Raw genomic sequence first — 18,793 nt, 5'->3', positions numbered from 1 at the left:
TTTTAAAGTTTCATTTTCAATAAAACATCAACTCTGAATATTCAACAGCAATATAAAATAAAAATATAATATGTTTGTTAAAGATAGAAAACTCAAAGCTAATAAGATAATAGAATATTAGTTTAGAGAATCATGAGGACATCAAAATAAATTGAAACTTGGCCTTTTCTTATTCTGGCGAAAAAACTTTGGTTTATGATTTAAAAGGATACTAAATTTTCAGGCACATCTTTTACATATTTTACACTTGTACTGAATAATTCTGGATTACAAAAAAAGTGGTTAGAAATAAAAGGGTAATATTGCAAAATTGATTCAGTACACACACATACATTTAGATGTACTTTATGATTTCTATCATTGATATTTTTCATTTAGCCTATTTATTTGTCAGAAATATACTCCTCGGGTCGTTTTAAGGTATTGATGGGTAACAATACTAGGCTTTTATCAAGAATTGCCTCTATGAATCTGATGACTAGGATACCAGGAGACACTGCAACAATATGAAAATATATATATATATATATATTTGAAAAAACAATTTTGTCCTTTGAGTAATTTTAAATGTGATGTTTATATCTATCTCTTTAATTTTTCATTGACAATCATGACAGTCTCTGTTTAGTTTTAATATCACGATTATTGTTTTGATTGAACAAACACTTTTGAAACTTATTTGACAGCTGCAAATCTAAAATTTGATTTAGTATCAATTCAATAGGATAATTTCATGGTACATATAATTATACATCATGTTAACTTAGCAGGAATATGACGAATTTTCCACATTACAACATTGGGAATTCTGAAGAGACATAATGATTTGATGAACGCGAATTTGATTCTGCTCATTATTAATTTATAAAATATCAAAATCTAAAACCAATTACCTCTCATCCTTTCAAATGCGCCTTGTCACCTGTCTTTTTTCAACCAGCTTAATATCTTTTACATGAAGATCATGGTCACTCTTAGCCGCAAATTTAATAAGCGACTGCGTTGAAACCTGAAGCGAGTGTCTACAGTCTAGCCTCGTTAAGTTTTCACACCGATATAAATGTTCCAATGATGTTTCCGTGATGAGTTTTGAATGACTCAAGTCAAGAGTCACAAGGTTAGTCACAGTATTTGCTGGTTTGGTACTGAGCTGGGCGATACCTGTTGAAACGAATATAGTTTGAAAGAAAATCTGATTCGATAATTTTATTAATAGAATTTCAAAAATTATTAAACAATGTGAATCCTTTAAGAAAAGAGAGAAAAGTTATTTTCAATAAAATGACTGTCTAATCAATTAAAAATGTAAATCAAATCTTACCAGCATCTGTGATTCTTGGACAAAAAGCCAAGCTTAACTCTTTCAGGTTGGGCAAATATTGAGTAACATATCGCATGGACACGTCTGATATGTCTGTGCCAGCCAGTTTGAGGACTTTCAAGTTCTTGAAGCGGTACCTCTCGTCACCGCCCATACCCCTTCGGCTATCATTAATAGGTCCCAAGATGTCCCTGAGTGCGGAATCGTTGAAGTCTGATATAAAACTAAGGTCAAGATCTTGCAAAACGGCTGAGTGGTTCGTCTTCAGCGAAACGGCCGTTTTGACAAGGACAGAGATTAGAGAGAGGCTCTTTAGACAGCTAAGTCTCTGGATGAGCCAAGGCAATTGGAACTTATTAATGTGGCACCAATCCAAATGAAGAGTTTCGGGTTGTCTTCTGACTATACCTAATAAAAACAGGTAACAAGGTTTAATGTGAGATATATATTATAACTAATAATAACAGTTTTAATTATTTGATATACAAGTATTATCATTCATTAATCATAAAAAAAAGAATAAAAAAATACAGAAATGGAATATCTACCACTTAACAGTAATGGGTCAAAGTCATTATACAATCAATAGAATAACATATAAATATATTGAATAATTAACAAATATTCAGCAGTTTGTTACTTTTGTAAATGAAAACAATCAGGTTTCAAATGCTCAGGGACCCCTCATCATAGGATCCCCACCCGAAAAATAGGTCTCGAAAGTAAACACTATTTCCTCGGAGAAGGACACAGAACCTTCGACCTACTCTTATCAAATTCTGTTAAACCTTAAAGCCTGAAGGGCTCGCATTTAAAAAAAAATCAAAACAAAATCACTAGCCGCACGAAATCCCAGTCAAAATGAAGGATGTTGTTGAATAGATAGTACTTTGAATTTCACTAAATTAATATTGGGACTGTTGATATTCTTTATATAAATCTAAAGTTGATCTATAATTGAGAAGGATCAACTAGAAGTGATCATACACAACTCGAAAAAATTCAAAAATCTTGCCATTAGACAACAACAAATTCTCAAAAATAACCAAATTATACACTTACCTTTCAGAATATCAGGTGTAATATGTTTTCTAGAGAATTCCATTTTCCTCCATAAAGACGGGTCTACCGTGTAGCTGGCCCATGTCTTGCATACAAGAGAACAAGTGAATAATTCTCCAGGTTTCAGATATCTGAACACCTTCAACATACATCTTTTGTCAAGGGCAAGGTTATTTATGGGGACTGGGTTTTGGATAATAGCTGCTGGTCGAACGACCGTCATAGGTTTCTTAAGCATCTTAGTAGAGTTATTTATTATCTGCTGGGCAAGTTGGCTTCGCAAAGCCGCTTTACGGGGTAGATCTGTAGGGATAGGTTTTGGCTAAAAAAAAATAACATAATTTCACTTTGTTGAAATATATTGTACCCAATGGAATAAATATTGTAGAAAGAAAAATCCGGTATTCCGTACTTTCCATTCATCAAAACAATCTAAATAACTCAAAAATAGATAATATTGGGGAATATTGAAAAATCCTACTCAGATCAATTAGGACATTAGAAGGCGGGAGTAGTACATAACCTAACCTAATTTGGTCTCTTGAATGAAAAGGTTTAAATGAAGAATTAACTGGAAACTCAAAGAGATCTAAGATTATACCAAAAAAGAGTATATTCTACCTTAATTTCAATCTCTCCATCGCTTCCTCTTCTCTTCTTTATTGGCAACAATTCCCTACTGTACTTAACCTCTCCATTCTCACTACCAGAATCGCTCATCTGCTCATTGTGCGTTTTGTTCTCAAAAGCACTTGAAGCATCTGAACTGATTGACATTCTCCGCATATCTGAAGATTTCTGACGAGCTCGAAAATGCCTTGGCCTGTAATCTGTATTTTTTCCCGACTTACAACATATTGGACACTCCCAAGAGTTTGGCATATCCTCATTAACGTAACCTGAGAACTCGGAGCATTGGTCTTGTACACACTGTGGATGGGCTATTTCGTAGCAAACCTAAAAACGGGAATCATTTTATTCAAATACAACAATAATAATCATGTATGTCTTCAGTGTAGTGGTTGACCAAAATAAACTTTTTTGTACTGGGTATAAATAGAAACTTACCGAGCATTCCATGAGATTACTCGCACTCTCACATCTCTGTGGTCCTTTTTGTAAAGGTGTAACAGGAGTTTGATTCCAACCATCTAAACCACAGTGAATACAAGCAGCTGTCACTGGCAGCATAGGTTGTAAGCATTGTCTCATGTTACAGGTTTGTTTTGCTCTTCCCGGACCTCCAAACTTGACCATATCCAGACAGAAACTACATTCCCCACAATCAGCCCTTTGACAGGCCTCACATTTTTTACATCTAGAAATATATTAGAATTAGACTTATGGCAATTGATTCTGGAGTCTGGCAGTTATCGATTACATTCTTGTTTGGTAACCTGAATTCAACGTAAAAATTGAAAACGCTATACTCAAATCGATTCTCTGCATATTATTTAAATTCATCTTCAAAGTTTTGGCATATTCAACTTATAGTTTGTCAAAAATATTACGAATTCTTCAAAATTTCTGGAGGTATTTCAGGAAATCATTTATGTTCAAGTTAAAGGCGAAATATTTATTCCCACCTGAGGAGAGATCATTTATGTTACAGGATAATCTATTGAACTTTGAAAAGTCTTTGCTGGATTAGAATCGTGTTTGGCATAACGTTATGAAGCACTGTCATGCATGGTAAAAAATATTAAAGAATGATTCAAATTGAACAACGATAATTTAATTTCATTAATTGTTTTGTAACATATCTTTCTCAATTCCTTGATATATGAAAAACTTATAGTGATTTAAACAAATTGCGAGGTGAATATGCCAAAGCCTAGAATGAAATCCTAAATAATATGCAGAGAGTAACAATAAGGCTGAAGTGTAAATATATATAAATATTTATCCTTGTCGCAAACAACAAAATGTTAACATAAACACCTACCTTGTACGTCGTCTTCTAGGACCGCCTTTATCACCACCAGGAGACCGTTTTTCACCCTTCATTGTTGGTATCTTTGGTGGTTTAATGCCACCGGTACTACTTTTTACGTTGTATGGTCCTCTGATATTAGATTTCTTAGTGTTCTCCTGGTCATTCTCATTTATCTGCACCCAAAGAATCGGTTTTCCAGATACAGCTAGATCCGCCACGTCTAATCTATGTATGCTGATTAAATTCCTCACGTCTTGTATTAAAGCCACTGGGTCTTTTATTAGCTCTGGTACATTTTTTCTATTCGCTGGGAGCATGTGTAGATATAGTACTATTTCCTGAATATTAAGAAAATCAGAAAAACAATATACAATTTATTAACGGGTATTCACCTTAAGGCCATGAAGTTCCATGTGAGTCATATGAGTATGTGGTTTATCGGGAGGTATGTTGATATCTGTTCCGGTGGATAGATGTGAATGTCCGAGCAGACAATGGACATACCTTTCAAGAACATACCACAACATTTCTGTGAAGAATGGATACCTGAATTTTTGTGGGACCTACGAAATTAAAACTGAGGTCAATAATATACCAAAAAACAAAATATTGATTACAATTTCTATAGTGGGTAGAGAATGAATCTGACATTAGGTACATAAAGAATTTATTGCTTACAATTATCACAATGAAAGCTTTATGAAAAACAGCTTTCAATAATTGTTGAAAACTCATTAGTTTCCTTCACTCAGTTAGTGATTTTCAGTTTCATTTCAAGATATTGGTTCAAGTAAATGGTAATTGGTACTTCACATCAAGTAATTCTCACAAATAAAATCAATGAAAGAAGTGTAGAAGTAGAACAAACTAGTTTATGAATATAACAAAACTTGTTATTTCTTGCTACTACAATATTCTGTTGAAGACAACGGCATAAACCAAAGGCTCTGCCAATCATTGTGGCTTCATTCTACATCGCTTCGCTCCTGAAAATTCAGCAGTCCACAATACATTGTTTACTTTTATCTCAGGAAGTTTTAATCTACACATGCTGTATGTGAGGCGGCTTCAGCATAACTCCATAGTAAATACGGCCTGTCGTAAAAGGCGGCTAAATGGATAACTAAAGATGTTCTCATCTCTAAAGATTAACATTTGTAACATCCGCGGACTCAACAAAAAATCAATGACGTCCACTATCACCTACAGACAAAAAACAGGATATTTTGGCAGTGAAGTAGTCCACCAACAAGGTTCACATGCTTTGTCCTGGTTATGAGCTCCATTCTCGATTAAGTTTCAAGACTGGAGTCTACCTTTATGACAGGGTTGATCGTTCATACCAGCACATAGAGAGTTTGGAACCTAGAGACCTTGATTTGATATGGTTCAAGCTAGCCAATACCAATGTTCCTTTGCTGCCTTACCAGTCGCCCGAGCTGTCGCCTAATGAACCTTCATTCAACAACCTCTTCGAGATTTTATCACTCAAACTAGCCTTCATCTAGAAGATTCAGCAGCTGAAGTCATAATCATGAGAAACTATAATGTACACAATGCGGCCTGACGGAAATTCCTCAACAAAACAGGTGAAGTTGTCAAGCTGAGGCCTCTGCCATCACTTATAGTCTTGAATAACTCAAGCTAATAACTCAGGTCTATCCTTGAAGTGGTCGATGGAGCGTTTCTGACTCTCTGCCCCAAAATGCTGGTTTAATTCTGGCTCCAACACTATTTCCACGATTTGCTGAAAGCAACTTTATGTTCCCTGTACAGTTTCGCGGATAATAATTCTAGAATGGCGATCCAATTTCTTGAAAAAGTTCAACGCAGACAAAACACAAGCATATCTTTTCTCTAGAAAAGCCGATCTCAATGTGCCCAACATAAGTTTGTCAGGGGTAACCATACCACTGAAGAGAAATTTTCTTTACAAAATAGAGACTACCATAGTGACAAAAATTAGGTTGAAGAAATTATTCATTCTAGGTGTGATGGTTCGAATACGATTGGGTATTTGTAGTACATTTTTTGATCAATTGCATCTTATTCATAAAACTATTCTGTCAACTTCGGTAGATACAATTCCTACCTCTTCTTTGTGTTGAAATTTTGTTATCGGGTTATTTATAGATATTTCTGGAAATAGAATGTATTCACATGCTTACCTTTGTATTATCTTCAACCTGAGCGATCTTAAGCTGTTTCTCGATTCCATAAGAATGCAAGAAGTTGCCTCCAAACACCAAGGAATCCTTTGGCGTATATACAGCGTGAATCCAGCCGGTCGGTATGAAGAAAGTATTTCCTTCCTGTAGAATTATCCTCACGCATTTATCCACCTTATCGCCAAAAAATATATCGGACTGTTTACCGGATAACACCCACTTCTCGTAGAGCGCCAAGTTGTGTTCAGTAGGAGGAATGAGCCAAAAAACCTTGCTGCCCTTCAATATGTGGTACCAAACCGACGTACCACCGAAGTCGACATGAAAGTCCGTGTAACACCCTTTAACGGACATCAAGCAGTACTTCTGGACTTTGGGATATTTCATCTCCTCCAGAACGTTGGTGCCCTCGACTTGGCTCTCCTTCAAATGACGAGGCCAAACATTGTCCACCCAGTCCACTTGCCTGAATGAGTCAATGAAGATCAAATTTATAACAATGAAGATTGAATCTTAGGAAATGTTGCTTTAACAGCTTAATTCTATACTCTCAAGTTTTTACAGTGTAAAAAACAAACTCAAACAAAATTCACATTCGTCGGTCGTAGACCCCTCATAATTTTTCTCGGAAACTCTAAGGCCCAGTTTCACCAAACAGCACTTGATCCCAGATTGATTAAACTCCGCTTGTAACTAAAGCAGGCTTAACAGTGTTTTCTGTTTCACCATGCATCAACCCGTCCGAAGATGATCGCGATTAAATAGTCAAACCATTTGGCAACGTTGTGAACAAAAAGTTAAATAGTGTTCTGTATCGTATTAGCAGTGATGACCACCATTGGCGCTAGGTGTCAAGTGTCATTCATTCATAACTCATAACATTTCAAATCATTTGTCATCTTGTAAACAAAAAACAAAGTTAATTTTTGCCGAAAATGTCGAGTGATGTGCTTCGAAATGTCGGAAACTTGCAGAAGTTAAAAAGAAATTATCCCATTTCACAAAACCACACATTCTGGAAAAAAAACTATATAAGTAATTTTATTAACTCATTTATTTTTATTAACAAGTTTAACTGCTTCTTAAATAATATTTCAATCAAACATATCAATAAATTATTCTTTGCAATAAATTTCATAAAACACAAAAACAAAGTTTACGTGTATTTTACATGGGAAATATTGAGCCTATACATATAGTCATATTTTGATAAAATTGACCCAAAAATTAGAAATTTCTGTGAAAATAATTACATAGACAAGAGTTCCATATTGATAAATAATTATTAATCTCTACTTGAAAGGTTATAATCCTCCAAAAATGGCCGATTAGTGCTAAATCGCGATTGGTCGATTAAATGGCGCTTTGGAGTGTGGTGAAACGCTACATTACATTAATCGTGATCTAAGGCCTCACTTAAGAGCCAAGTCAAGATTAAAGCATTTGGTGAAACTGGGCCTGAGAGTTACTCACATTTTGAAATCGGAGATCAATCCGATCCATGAATTTGAAAACAAGTGTACCAATTAAAGAATATTCAATTATTGAAAGTCAGATACAATCAAAACGTTTTTACAACATTTTCAGGTATGCGTTCATAAACTTACTTCGAGCAAGATTAGGTTACTCTGAAGTGTACACAAACGCACTCTGTTTATCACAGAGTATGCTGTGTGAACGTTAATAAACTTCCTCAGAGAAAACTATGCGTACTCGACTCTTTCAAAGAGTAAACTCGTACTCCGACAGTTGTGCTCACTTACTCTAGAAAAAACCCGTAAGTGGCGACTTTCGAAGGAACCAGCCTTATTGGATTTTAATGGTATTGGCCCCCTTCTCATTTAATTTCCGCATTGCAAAATTTTAAAAGGATGCCGTTGATTGGTCAATTTTTTGTATAGCGCTATCTTAAGAGGGGTTACCAACATGTGGCTTTCCGTGTATCAGCCCAACATTAGGAACCCATTCATTTCCCCTCTGACGCTCCTGCGATGACCAAACTTTAAACGATGTTGTAGCAAGCTACATTTCAAATTAAATATATTGAAGAAGACAGTTGATGAAAATCTGGGCGTACGCCAATGCGTGTCTTCGTGCATATGTACCCGATACAGTGAAACTGTCTAATCATTTCTTTTTCTGGTTTCTTTGAATGTATATCGATAATTATCGCTGCGAAATTGTTATAATTGTTTTTCTCTATTTTATTCATAAAACCCTGAAAAAAAGGTTTTTTTTTGGTATATTTTCTTTACTGAATTCCTGATTGGTGTTCCTGATAAACGTTGAAGTTTGATGATTACATTGAGAGTGCTTTGTCAAAAGACAGCCCATCATTGTCAATTGTCAGCTTACAAGCCGCAGTATTTACTCCCCGTGCTATTGAAGAACTGTCAGACCTAAGTTCTTATCAACTTCGGTGGAGGAAGATTGGCTCAGTCTAGAGCTAGGACTTAGGAAGTAATTTGTGAATTTGAAAAATTCTTGTACATTTATAAATTTCGGATTCATATATGTATATATTTCCATTTTGTAAAATATTGTATGTCAATTTTTCTGGTACCAGATATTTTAAAGATTCGGATTGTGAAATACTTATGTAAATATAAGAGGTGTTTGATCGACCTGGGACCGTATTCTCGACAAGTGATCTTTGAAAACGTTTAAGTTCATTCAGTGTTCAGAGCATTGTAAGTACGTATACGTTTTGAAAGATCACTTGTCTAGAATACGGTACCTAGCTTTTGTCCCTTCCATTTGGTGAATTCAGAGATTTGAACCACGACTCAAACAAATGACTGTTCTCGGGCATTTTGAGTTGTAACAAAGAGGTTACAAGGTACGAAGTTGTACTCTGACTTTATCTTCTTTCTCTTTGCGAAGCATATAAATGGGGGGCAACACTGTACGACGGTCGATTTTTTCTCAAAATTATGGTTTTACCTCTTTTGTAATGATTTTTTTTCACGAATATTTCAAAAATATATCTAAAATCTATAGTACATTGAACACATCATCAATTCTTTTGCGAAAAACTAAAAGTTACCAACATTTTTTCATTCACAAATTAAAAATATTGCCATTCTACAATGTAGATTATTAAATAAAGAAATTATGCGGAAACCCCTTAAAAATCGGTGGTTGTAAGAAGAAAAACCTATAATTTCGTTTTGAACAGTCACGTGGTTGTTTTCCCTCTTAGGGAAGAATGAGGAAAAGGGACCCGACCCATGTCATTATTTTAGTTGTAACGTACGGTTATTATTCTGTCTTGTACTCGCACAATACGTATCTATATTTAATTTTGAAAGTTTAGTTGCAATAATGGAAAATTTGGATTTTCCTGAGAATTACTAGGGAGCTGTTTGATTTTTTTTCTCGAAATCTATAGCAGATATGACAAAACTATAACAAACCAAAAAGTGTAGTACTGGACCAGAGTTTCTTTTTATATTTTTCTAAACTACCAGTGGTTCCCCAAAAAATAGTTCTGGAAGAAAGAAGCAGACACCCCTCCATAAAAATATCAGCCTGTAGATTTGCATTCAAAATTAGCATTTTACATGATGAAAACTTCAAATTGGAATATCTATGGCCAATTCAAATTAATTATCTTGCTAAGGGAAGGTTCTATGAGAAAGACTTGAACACCTGTATCTCAAAAATCAAGTGTATCTCAAATATCAAGTGTACTCATATTATAGGACTTTTTTTCTTAAAATGAACCGACAAATCAGTCATTTTCATTTGTACATCCAATTTAGCAATTACAATATAGTAATTCCAAACTGATGTCTTCACAAATAAATTGCAATTGAATGAAACACAATAAATTGTACAACACATTCCGGACAATTATTTTTGTGTAATATGTGAATTTCCGAGTTCAGTTCTTTGATAACTACAGTATTGAAATTTTGTGACGAGAATGATACAAAAAACCGAAAACAACGGGTGAGTGTATATCAATGACGAATGCAAAAATCACAGATGGCAAATAAGAGACCGACAAAGCGCATAGATAAAGGAAAATAATTAACCTCGGACATAGACGTGCTCGTAGTGCAATAAAAGTACTCATCTTAAAAAGGGATAATAAACTCATAAACCGTAAAAGGGTCCAATTTTTTACTGCCGTGTGGATTTCGAAGGAAAGTAAACTGATTATTGGTTCATTTTATGTAAAAATTTTCGTTCTTCGTCTTTGTGAGAATTCTGAAATTTTATATTTTGGAAATCAATTTTCATGTCTATTTCTGATACTATTATAGTATTCTTTTTTGACGGTTGTTCGAAGAACTGCAAACATGGAAATTAATTTCAAGAATATGTTTATGTTTTGTTGTGAATATACACATTGGAAAATAAGGGAAACGGACAACTTCTCAACAAAGTTTGTAGTTAATTTTTTTAATCCTACGGCCGATTTCAGCAATTTTGTTCTCATTATATCTGTCAAATATTCATGAACAAAACATAACCTTAAGAAATAACTTCAAGCTTACAGCTTTGTGATTAGCGCTGAAATAAACGTCGAAAAAGTATAATGTTATGGTTAAGATGCACCTTAGTAAGATGTCTAAAAACCAGGTGTATGAACTGATTAGCTTTTGTTTTGCCAATTTTGAGAATATTAGTTAAGCTTCGTTATGTCAACTGTAGGTAGCGCTATCAACAAATTAAGATTCTTGTTATTTATTATTTTCAAGGTTTGTGCCATTATGTACCTACATGTATATCTTTCATTATAGTTATGATCTATGGAAGTAATTCTTGTAATTGAAATACCAATAAACTCTCCATTACAAATATTTGAATTCATTCCAGTAAACGTTTCGTGTTTTGTTTCACGACTTTGCACGATCATACTCCATTACACATCGCTTTTGATTGGTCAGTATCGGGTTTTAATTAATGTATCCAATCAAAATCAACGGAAATGACAAGTATGACATTGCGGCGCCGCCACGAACTAAAACTAATATTTTCAATTTGGTCGAATGTCATTGCATTCAAAATTTGACGAGTGCATTCACCATGTTTTTAGACATCTTACATCTTAGTTATGGTGCCAGACATCTGTCAAGCATGGAAAAATCTCATGAATTCATACACGAAAAAGGCGTAGAGATAAACAAGGTTCAGAACATATAGTGGTTGTTTCAAGAGGGACTTTTGAAGTTTTTGGTATGAATTTTCGGCATCTCTTTTTCTTCAAATTCAGTATTCTCGACAATTATGTAAGATTTTCAGAGCTTTGACATACTCAAGTCCATCCGTAATTCAAAATTTAAGAGAGGTTATTTCTTTTTCGATACTTTTATCCATCTTAAAAATTGCTAAATGCACTTAAGATGATCTGACAAAATAGAGCACGCTCAATACTCACTCGCGAATTGAGTAAATTATCGTATCACTATTATGTTTTCATTTCCGCGAGCTTCATGTCAAATTTGATAGTTCATATTGGGGACAACAGTTGCTTACTAAAAATGACATATGCTCCCTCTATTTTTGTTTATTACTCTGAGGTATAAACAAACGTGACAGTTGACAATTGTATCAACTCAACATCCTTTTAGCAGGCTTTTCAAACGATCAATTGGTATTTTTTTGTATTATACTCTTATATTTCATTTTCCTACACATGGAAATATTTCGTAATATAAAAAAATATTGCGGAGCTTTTGCATATCAAATACCTGAAGAAACTGAATGAACTTGAACAAACAATCAAGAGCTATATAAATATTGCCAAGACAAGAAACTCGCTGATATCTAGAAGTGTTCATACTTTTAGTTAGATATTAACTATTTTATTAAACGTATGATAAAAACAACAGTACAAATAATCGAAATGGGCCTGAAGACAACAAAAAATATTATGTTGCGCATTTATTCAAGAATGTTATTCAATTTTTAATATATTCCTACGAACTTATTTATGGTTCATAATAAATTTATAAAGAATAAGAAGTATTTTACCTTACAACAGTAGGACTCTGTACATAATTTTCCAACTTGGTATGTGAAAATTCCAAAGATATCACATTCAAAAGCTTATCCTTTTCTTTATCCTCATAGTATTTCTGCCACTCCTTCATGTTCATCTCGCTGTTTTTCTGTGTGTTCACGTCCATAACGTCCAATATTCTTCTTGATCCTACACACATTCTAACGTCATTTATGGTGAAATTTGTCGTCGGGACTCTCAAACCTAAAAGAAGTCAGTATAAAGATCGGCGAGTATATGCGATGAAACACTAAATAAAAACAATAGTTGGACCTCAAAGCACTGTTCGGTGACTCATAAAACTAAAGAAGAAACATAACTTACCGGTCGCTACTATAAGATAAGAAAGAAAATTCGAGAAAACTCGTTAGGAAAACAATACATTCACATCATGTCATATTAATTGAAACTCATTCATTTTATATAGAAAAAAGAACAATTGACTTTAAAAAAATGTTATTACAAAATGGCGAATGCGATGGTTTCTTTTTTCACCTGGGAATATTAAAAAAAAAATTTATATGGCATTTTGCCAGAAATCTTTGCGTGAGTTGACTGAGCAACTTCCCAAAGCTTCATAACGATCGGATGTATGGTAACGTAATAAATAAATTACATTCATTTGTATTTGTTTAAGAGATAATAAAAAGGCAATTTGGATACTGCAGGATAACTAGCAAGAGAATAAATATTTTTGAATATTTCCTAGATTTTTTTCATACAACTTACAATATTTTTTTTATATTTACTTTTGTAATAGAATGTGAGTGAAAATAATATTACCTCTGACTTGAAAACGTTAGACTTGGAGAGAAAGTACAGATAAAGCTCTATTTCATTCTACACGGTTATGAAATATTTGAATAGGTTTAAAGAGGTGAATCATTATTATTATTGTTATTATACAAACAAAGAACTTCCATATCAAATCCAACATGACATATTTGTCTGGAGAGAACTATTTCTAAAACCTCCTCATAATCGTGGATTATGAACAGTCATTTGAAAATAAGTAAAGTTTATGTTTTTTTCGTAGAGTTTCAAAGCGCCTGACTAAATTTTTGGTCCATGGAAAGCTTCTGACGCTTTTGATATAACTTCAGAGTAATATTTTTTTAAATTTATATTAAAATCAGCCATTTAAAATTGAGCAAATTTCATGTTTCTTTGCAGCTTCAAAGCGCCTGACTAAAGTTTTGTTCCCCGGAAAGCATCTGACGCTTTTGATATAACTTCAGAGTAATATTTTTCGAAATATATATAAAAATCGGTCATTTAAAAATGAGTTAAGTTCATGTTTTTTTGCAGCTTCAAAACGTCTGAATAAACTTTTGGTCCACGGAAAGCGTCTGACGCTTTTTTATAACTTCAGAGTAATATTTTACAAAATGTAAATAAAAATCAGTCATTTAAAAATTAGTAAAGTTCATGTTTCTTTGCAGCTTCAAAGCGTCTAACTAAAGTTTTGGTCCACGGAAAGCGTCTGACGCTTTTGATATAACTTCAGAGTAATATTTTTCGAAATATACAGGGTGTCCGGGAAAATGTGGGAAATCTCTAGGATTCAGATAAAACATAAAAAAAAAAGATGGCAAGTTCCCATCGTTTCTTTTTCCTAGAGGTCCTCCCTATTTCAATGCTTACATTTTCAACACCCTGTAAAAAAAAACAAATTTGGATAGCTTGAACATTAAGCTAAAAAAAAAGGTACTCCTATTTATTGTTGATAAAATGAGCCGTTTTCGAAAAACAAAATAAGAAAGGATTAGAATTCATGGTTCTTTTTAATAGAAATAAAAAAATTAATTCCTTCGTTATTTTGTTTTTCGAAAACTGTTCATTTTATCGACGATGAACAAGAGTACCTTTTTTTAGGTAAATGTTCAAGCTATCTAAATTTGTTTTTGTCTACTCCTTATCATACAAGGTGATGAAAATGTAAGCCTTAAAATGTACATCCTATTCCGCCCCTGGTAAACTAAAAGAGCAAATTTAAATTTAAGGGCAGTATTTAAAGAGGTCCTTACTACTGTTCATTATATCAAATATTCTTCAAAATTATATTGAGTAGTTTGAAATTTATTCCAGTGAAATGGATTTCCAGTGACGTCATTTAGGAGGCCGTATCTGCATAGGGAGGGCCGCTAGGAAAAAAATGATGGGAACTTGTCATCTTATTTTTTTATGTCTTATCTGAATCCAAAGATTTCCCACATTGTCTACAACAAAATGGTTTGCTATTTCCACCTACCTTAAAGATTATGTTTCAAGATCAAATCTTGAATTAAATAAACAAATTTCATGCAAAAAAACTTGGTACTTTAAATGTACCTATTTAAAGAATAATTTGTATGTCGGGCGTACGGAACTTTCTCGATTTTTTGATTCAACATAATATGTATATTATACTTAAAAATGTAAACGTAAAATTTAAGGGGTTGTTGGAAATAGCAAACCATGTGATTGATTATTGAGGCCAGACGTTCTAATACCATTCTAGATGAAGTTCAGTTTAACAAATGATTGAATTTGTAGAAATGGATGATAAACAAAGTTTATCGTAATAGAAGACTGTCACGTACTCTTCAGATCGTACATTCTCCACTTAGTGATGTAAGTTATTTGCGAATGCTGATTGAATTTATCTTATGAGTTGGTATTATATACATATTAATCAAGTTTGAATTAATCTAATTTTTTCAGGTTAAATTTTTTTTCAGTTCAACTAGGCTAGATAAGTGAATTTCTGCATATCTAATGAGTCTTTCAACAATTCTACTATAGTTCTACATGGCCGTCGAAATTAAAACTGAAGCATAATCTCATGTCGTGTCAATGGTCAGTATCGCAAAAGAAAATCAATTTAAACTAAAAAATGTGCTGACCATTGCCACGATGTACTCAATAATTATAAATAAACAGTATAATCATATAATAAACTGATTTTCTTTTATCAACTCTTTCGATATACAGTGAGAACTCTTATTGAGAAACCGATTCCAATCTAATGTCAACATTTTATTGGAATTCTAGAACGTTGTTAAATACCACAAAGCATTCGATATGTCCAAGATCATATATCAGATTTGGTTTGAAGAACAAAAACAAGAAATTTTTGAAAAATATTTAAATTTTTCGCATCGCTAATAAAATTCAACAAAATGAAAAAAAAATTGTAACCGGGAATTCAACAACTGAATATCGTGCAGATTCCAAAAACGCCTCCAGATTTTTCTATCAGCTCTAGTATTTGAGATACAGATCAATTAATGTTAGTTCCAATCGGCCAAAGGAGAGATTTCATACTCAGAATTAGAATCTAATAACCAAATATACCTGGAATTATACCTGAATCAACCTTCAAATTCTAAGTCAATCAGCTATGCTCAATCGTTAAATCACACATTTTATTCTTGGAATTATCTATAAGCTCCCCCCGATGTTTTTTGTCATGTATTTATTTATTTACAGAAAAGAGTCGAGGTAGAAAACCTATAAAAGACTTAGAATATAAATTTAACAAAAATGAACACAAAATTCTAAAAAATCAATAGAAGTCGAATCATGTGGAGAAAAAAAAAGATTATGCTCTCAATATGTACCAACAAACTCAATCGAAATTTACGTAATACCTTATGTAGCGAATACATTTTATTAACTTATTCTGAATTTGTGAAAAGAGCTTAACTTGCCTGTTTTGACATTCATTTGGGAGATCAGGATTAATCTTGGGCCCCAACATTTTTTATGTGAAAAATGTATTGAATATTTCCGACAATGGGCTTGGGGAAGTACCTTAAGTTTGGTGTACCAATGGTGTGGAGAGATCCGCGAAACCATCAAAACCATAAATAGAAATAATAAATACAAGTGTTTTACTTTTTAATCGTAAAAAAGTGAATATACCTCATATAGATTCTGCAAGAAGACCTGTAGCATATTCGGAATAGTTCTTTTCGTTCTATCGTTCAGCAGTCCTCCCAGAAATATGATACAGATACATCGTCAAATTAAGTTCAAAGAATCAAATCTGATGACGGCAGCGCATTTGAAGCAGATTCAATAACTCCACAATCAAAAAGAAATGAACGATTCCATAAGAAACCTAAACCACTCCAAGGAGTCTGCTGAAATACTTGCACAGATTGAAAGAAAAGAACATACTTTATCCAGGTATTACAATTCATCGTCAAAAAACAACGACCTGCTGTCTCTTTTTTTGCTGAGGAAATTAACCTGGTATTATGTAGCAATTTAAAAGGAGTGATAGCAAAAATGGGGTTGACAGAATATACTCTATGAATGCCGATGTTATTGATGGTTCAAAACGTAGTTTTGTGTGTCCTTGTACCGGGTTTTTCACCATATATGGACCCCCCTTTTAACTTTGTTACTAAAAGAGGTACAAAAAAATGTTTTCTACAAAAGTTTCACGAAATCGACTAATGTTTTTTAAAATGATTTCACAAAACGAAATATGTACAGAGTGAGCAAAATATTGATTGCAATTTCCTTTTTTCAAATGGAACACTCTGTATATTTTTCTATATTTGACTAGCTCTTTTTCCCCTGATTTCGAATACATAACATATGTTTGGTCTATCTCTCATATTCATGGTACCACAGAGATTCAAATTTTAAGAACCACCTGGCATGCTCAGTAATCAGTTTTCAAGTGGTAGGCTGCGATAACTCAAAATGCTCTTTTTTGCGTTATCTCGTTGGCAACTATATATGATATACGTTTGTCATTGAATGGAACTATTCATCGCATATGCACTACACAGAAGCGGAAAAATTTGAAATATTTTCACATTATGTGGAGAACAATAAAAATAAGAAAGCTACAAGGAGAGAATATATGGAGTTGCATCCAATTCCAATTTATAGTGAAAAACGTATGTCATATCGTTGTCAACTCAAGAAAGGGCATTTTGAGTTATCGCAGCCTACCAATAGACAACAGATTACTGAGCATGCCAGGTGATTCTTAAAATTTGAAACTATGTGGTACTCAGAATAAGAGAGATAGACCAAACATATGTTATATTTTCGAAATCAGGGAAAAAAGAGCTAGTCAAATATAGAAAAATATACAGGGTGTTCCATTTGAAAAATGAAGTTCCAATCAATATGTAGCTCACTCTGTATTTATTTCGTTTTGTGAAATCAATACAAAAACACTAGTCGATTTCGTGAAACTTTTGTAGAAAACATTTTTTTGTACCTCTTTTAGTAACAAAGTTAAAGGGGGGTTCAAATTATGGTGAAAAACCCGGTACATAACGGCAACCAATATAGTTCAATTCCTATTGGTCATCCTCCTACCAAGAAGGAGCAATATGAAACAATTGCACTTGCTTCGAAAAAAAAATACGACGCCAAGTGGATATACAGAGTAACTTTGGTTTTTTTATGCATTTGAGGCTGCAAAGCTAAAAACGAATACTGTATTTACAGAGTTTGGCCTTCAATAGATGTCATCACTCGAGGAAAACCAAACGCAATCACCGAAGCTTTGGTTACGAGAGATAAAATATATTAACTGACAAAGATACTGCAACACTCAGAAGGAGTTGTTTAAATTTTATTTTTTTAGTTGGTAAAACATAAATAGTATAGCAAGGAGTAAATGATTGAAATTTGGAGAAAAAAAGGAAAGGTTTACAATTTTTTTTTATAAATTTGTTAATAATGTGTTTGTCCACCGCAATTATCTATACACTCCCCTAAAGGTGACGGCATTGATGCAATAAAATGGTCTGATTTCTTCTTGAGATATACTATCCCAACCTACCTGTACCTTAGAGTTGCCAAAGTTCGTGGGGGCTGGGGTAAATTCACAAGCCTTCTACTCATGATGTCCCAAACATGCTCTATGAGCGAAAGATCGGGGGATCTGGGCGGTCATAGCAAAATATTCACATGGGTCGCTTCGAAAAAGTTTAAACTTACTCTGGCAACATGAGGTCGGGAATTATCTTGCTGAAATATTGGATTCTCGAGCCGGTTAAGGTACGGGAGAACATATGGCTCCTCTATTTCTTGAAGGAAACGCAGCGCTGTCATGTTACCTCGAATAAAGAATAAATGTGACCTACTTGCATGTGCAATAGCACCCCATACCATAACTCTTACTGTCCGGTGTACATAACGCTCAACATCAAACTGAAGTTCACGTCTTTCTCCCCGACGTCGTCTAACCCTTTTTCGGCCATCATGTGCACCCAAAGAGAATCGAGATCCATCAGACGACCTGATACCATTCTACATTCCAATGTTGACATTCTCTC

At 33.7% G+C, this 18,793-nt stretch overlaps 1 protein-coding gene across 2 annotated transcripts in view; it reads right to left on the bottom strand.

The window, feature by feature from the left end:
• Positions 1–382: 382 nt before the first annotated feature.
• LOC123674742 (jmjC domain-containing histone demethylation protein 1-like) overlaps positions 383–18,793 on the bottom strand; it is a 50,611-nt gene continuing 32,200 nt past the window's right edge. For both annotated transcript variants that reach the window (XM_045609800.1, XM_045609799.1), the window contains exons 3-12: positions 12,473–12,704; positions 6,488–6,953; positions 4,712–4,882; positions 4,329–4,657; positions 3,452–3,701; positions 3,005–3,340; positions 2,384–2,705; positions 1,322–1,729; positions 894–1,161; positions 383–496 (exon numbers count right to left, since the gene is read on the bottom strand). In XM_045609800.1, the coding sequence (XP_045465756.1) occupies positions 905–1,161; positions 1,322–1,729; positions 2,384–2,705; positions 3,005–3,340; positions 3,452–3,701; positions 4,329–4,657; positions 4,712–4,882; positions 6,488–6,953; positions 12,473–12,704 (2,771 nt within the window). In that variant the 3' untranslated portion in view covers positions 383–496; positions 894–904. The remainder of the gene's footprint in view (positions 497–893; positions 1,162–1,321; positions 1,730–2,383; positions 2,706–3,004; positions 3,341–3,451; positions 3,702–4,328; positions 4,658–4,711; positions 4,883–6,487; positions 6,954–12,472; positions 12,705–18,793) is intronic.

The sequence above is a fragment of the Harmonia axyridis genome, chromosome 3 (assembly GCF_914767665.1).
Source record: "Harmonia axyridis chromosome 3, icHarAxyr1.1, whole genome shotgun sequence".
Taxonomy (NCBI): Eukaryota; Metazoa; Arthropoda; class Insecta; order Coleoptera; family Coccinellidae; genus Harmonia; species Harmonia axyridis.
The sequence above is the reverse complement of the archived record's forward strand: the minus strand, read 5'-3'. Positions and strand labels throughout refer to the sequence as shown.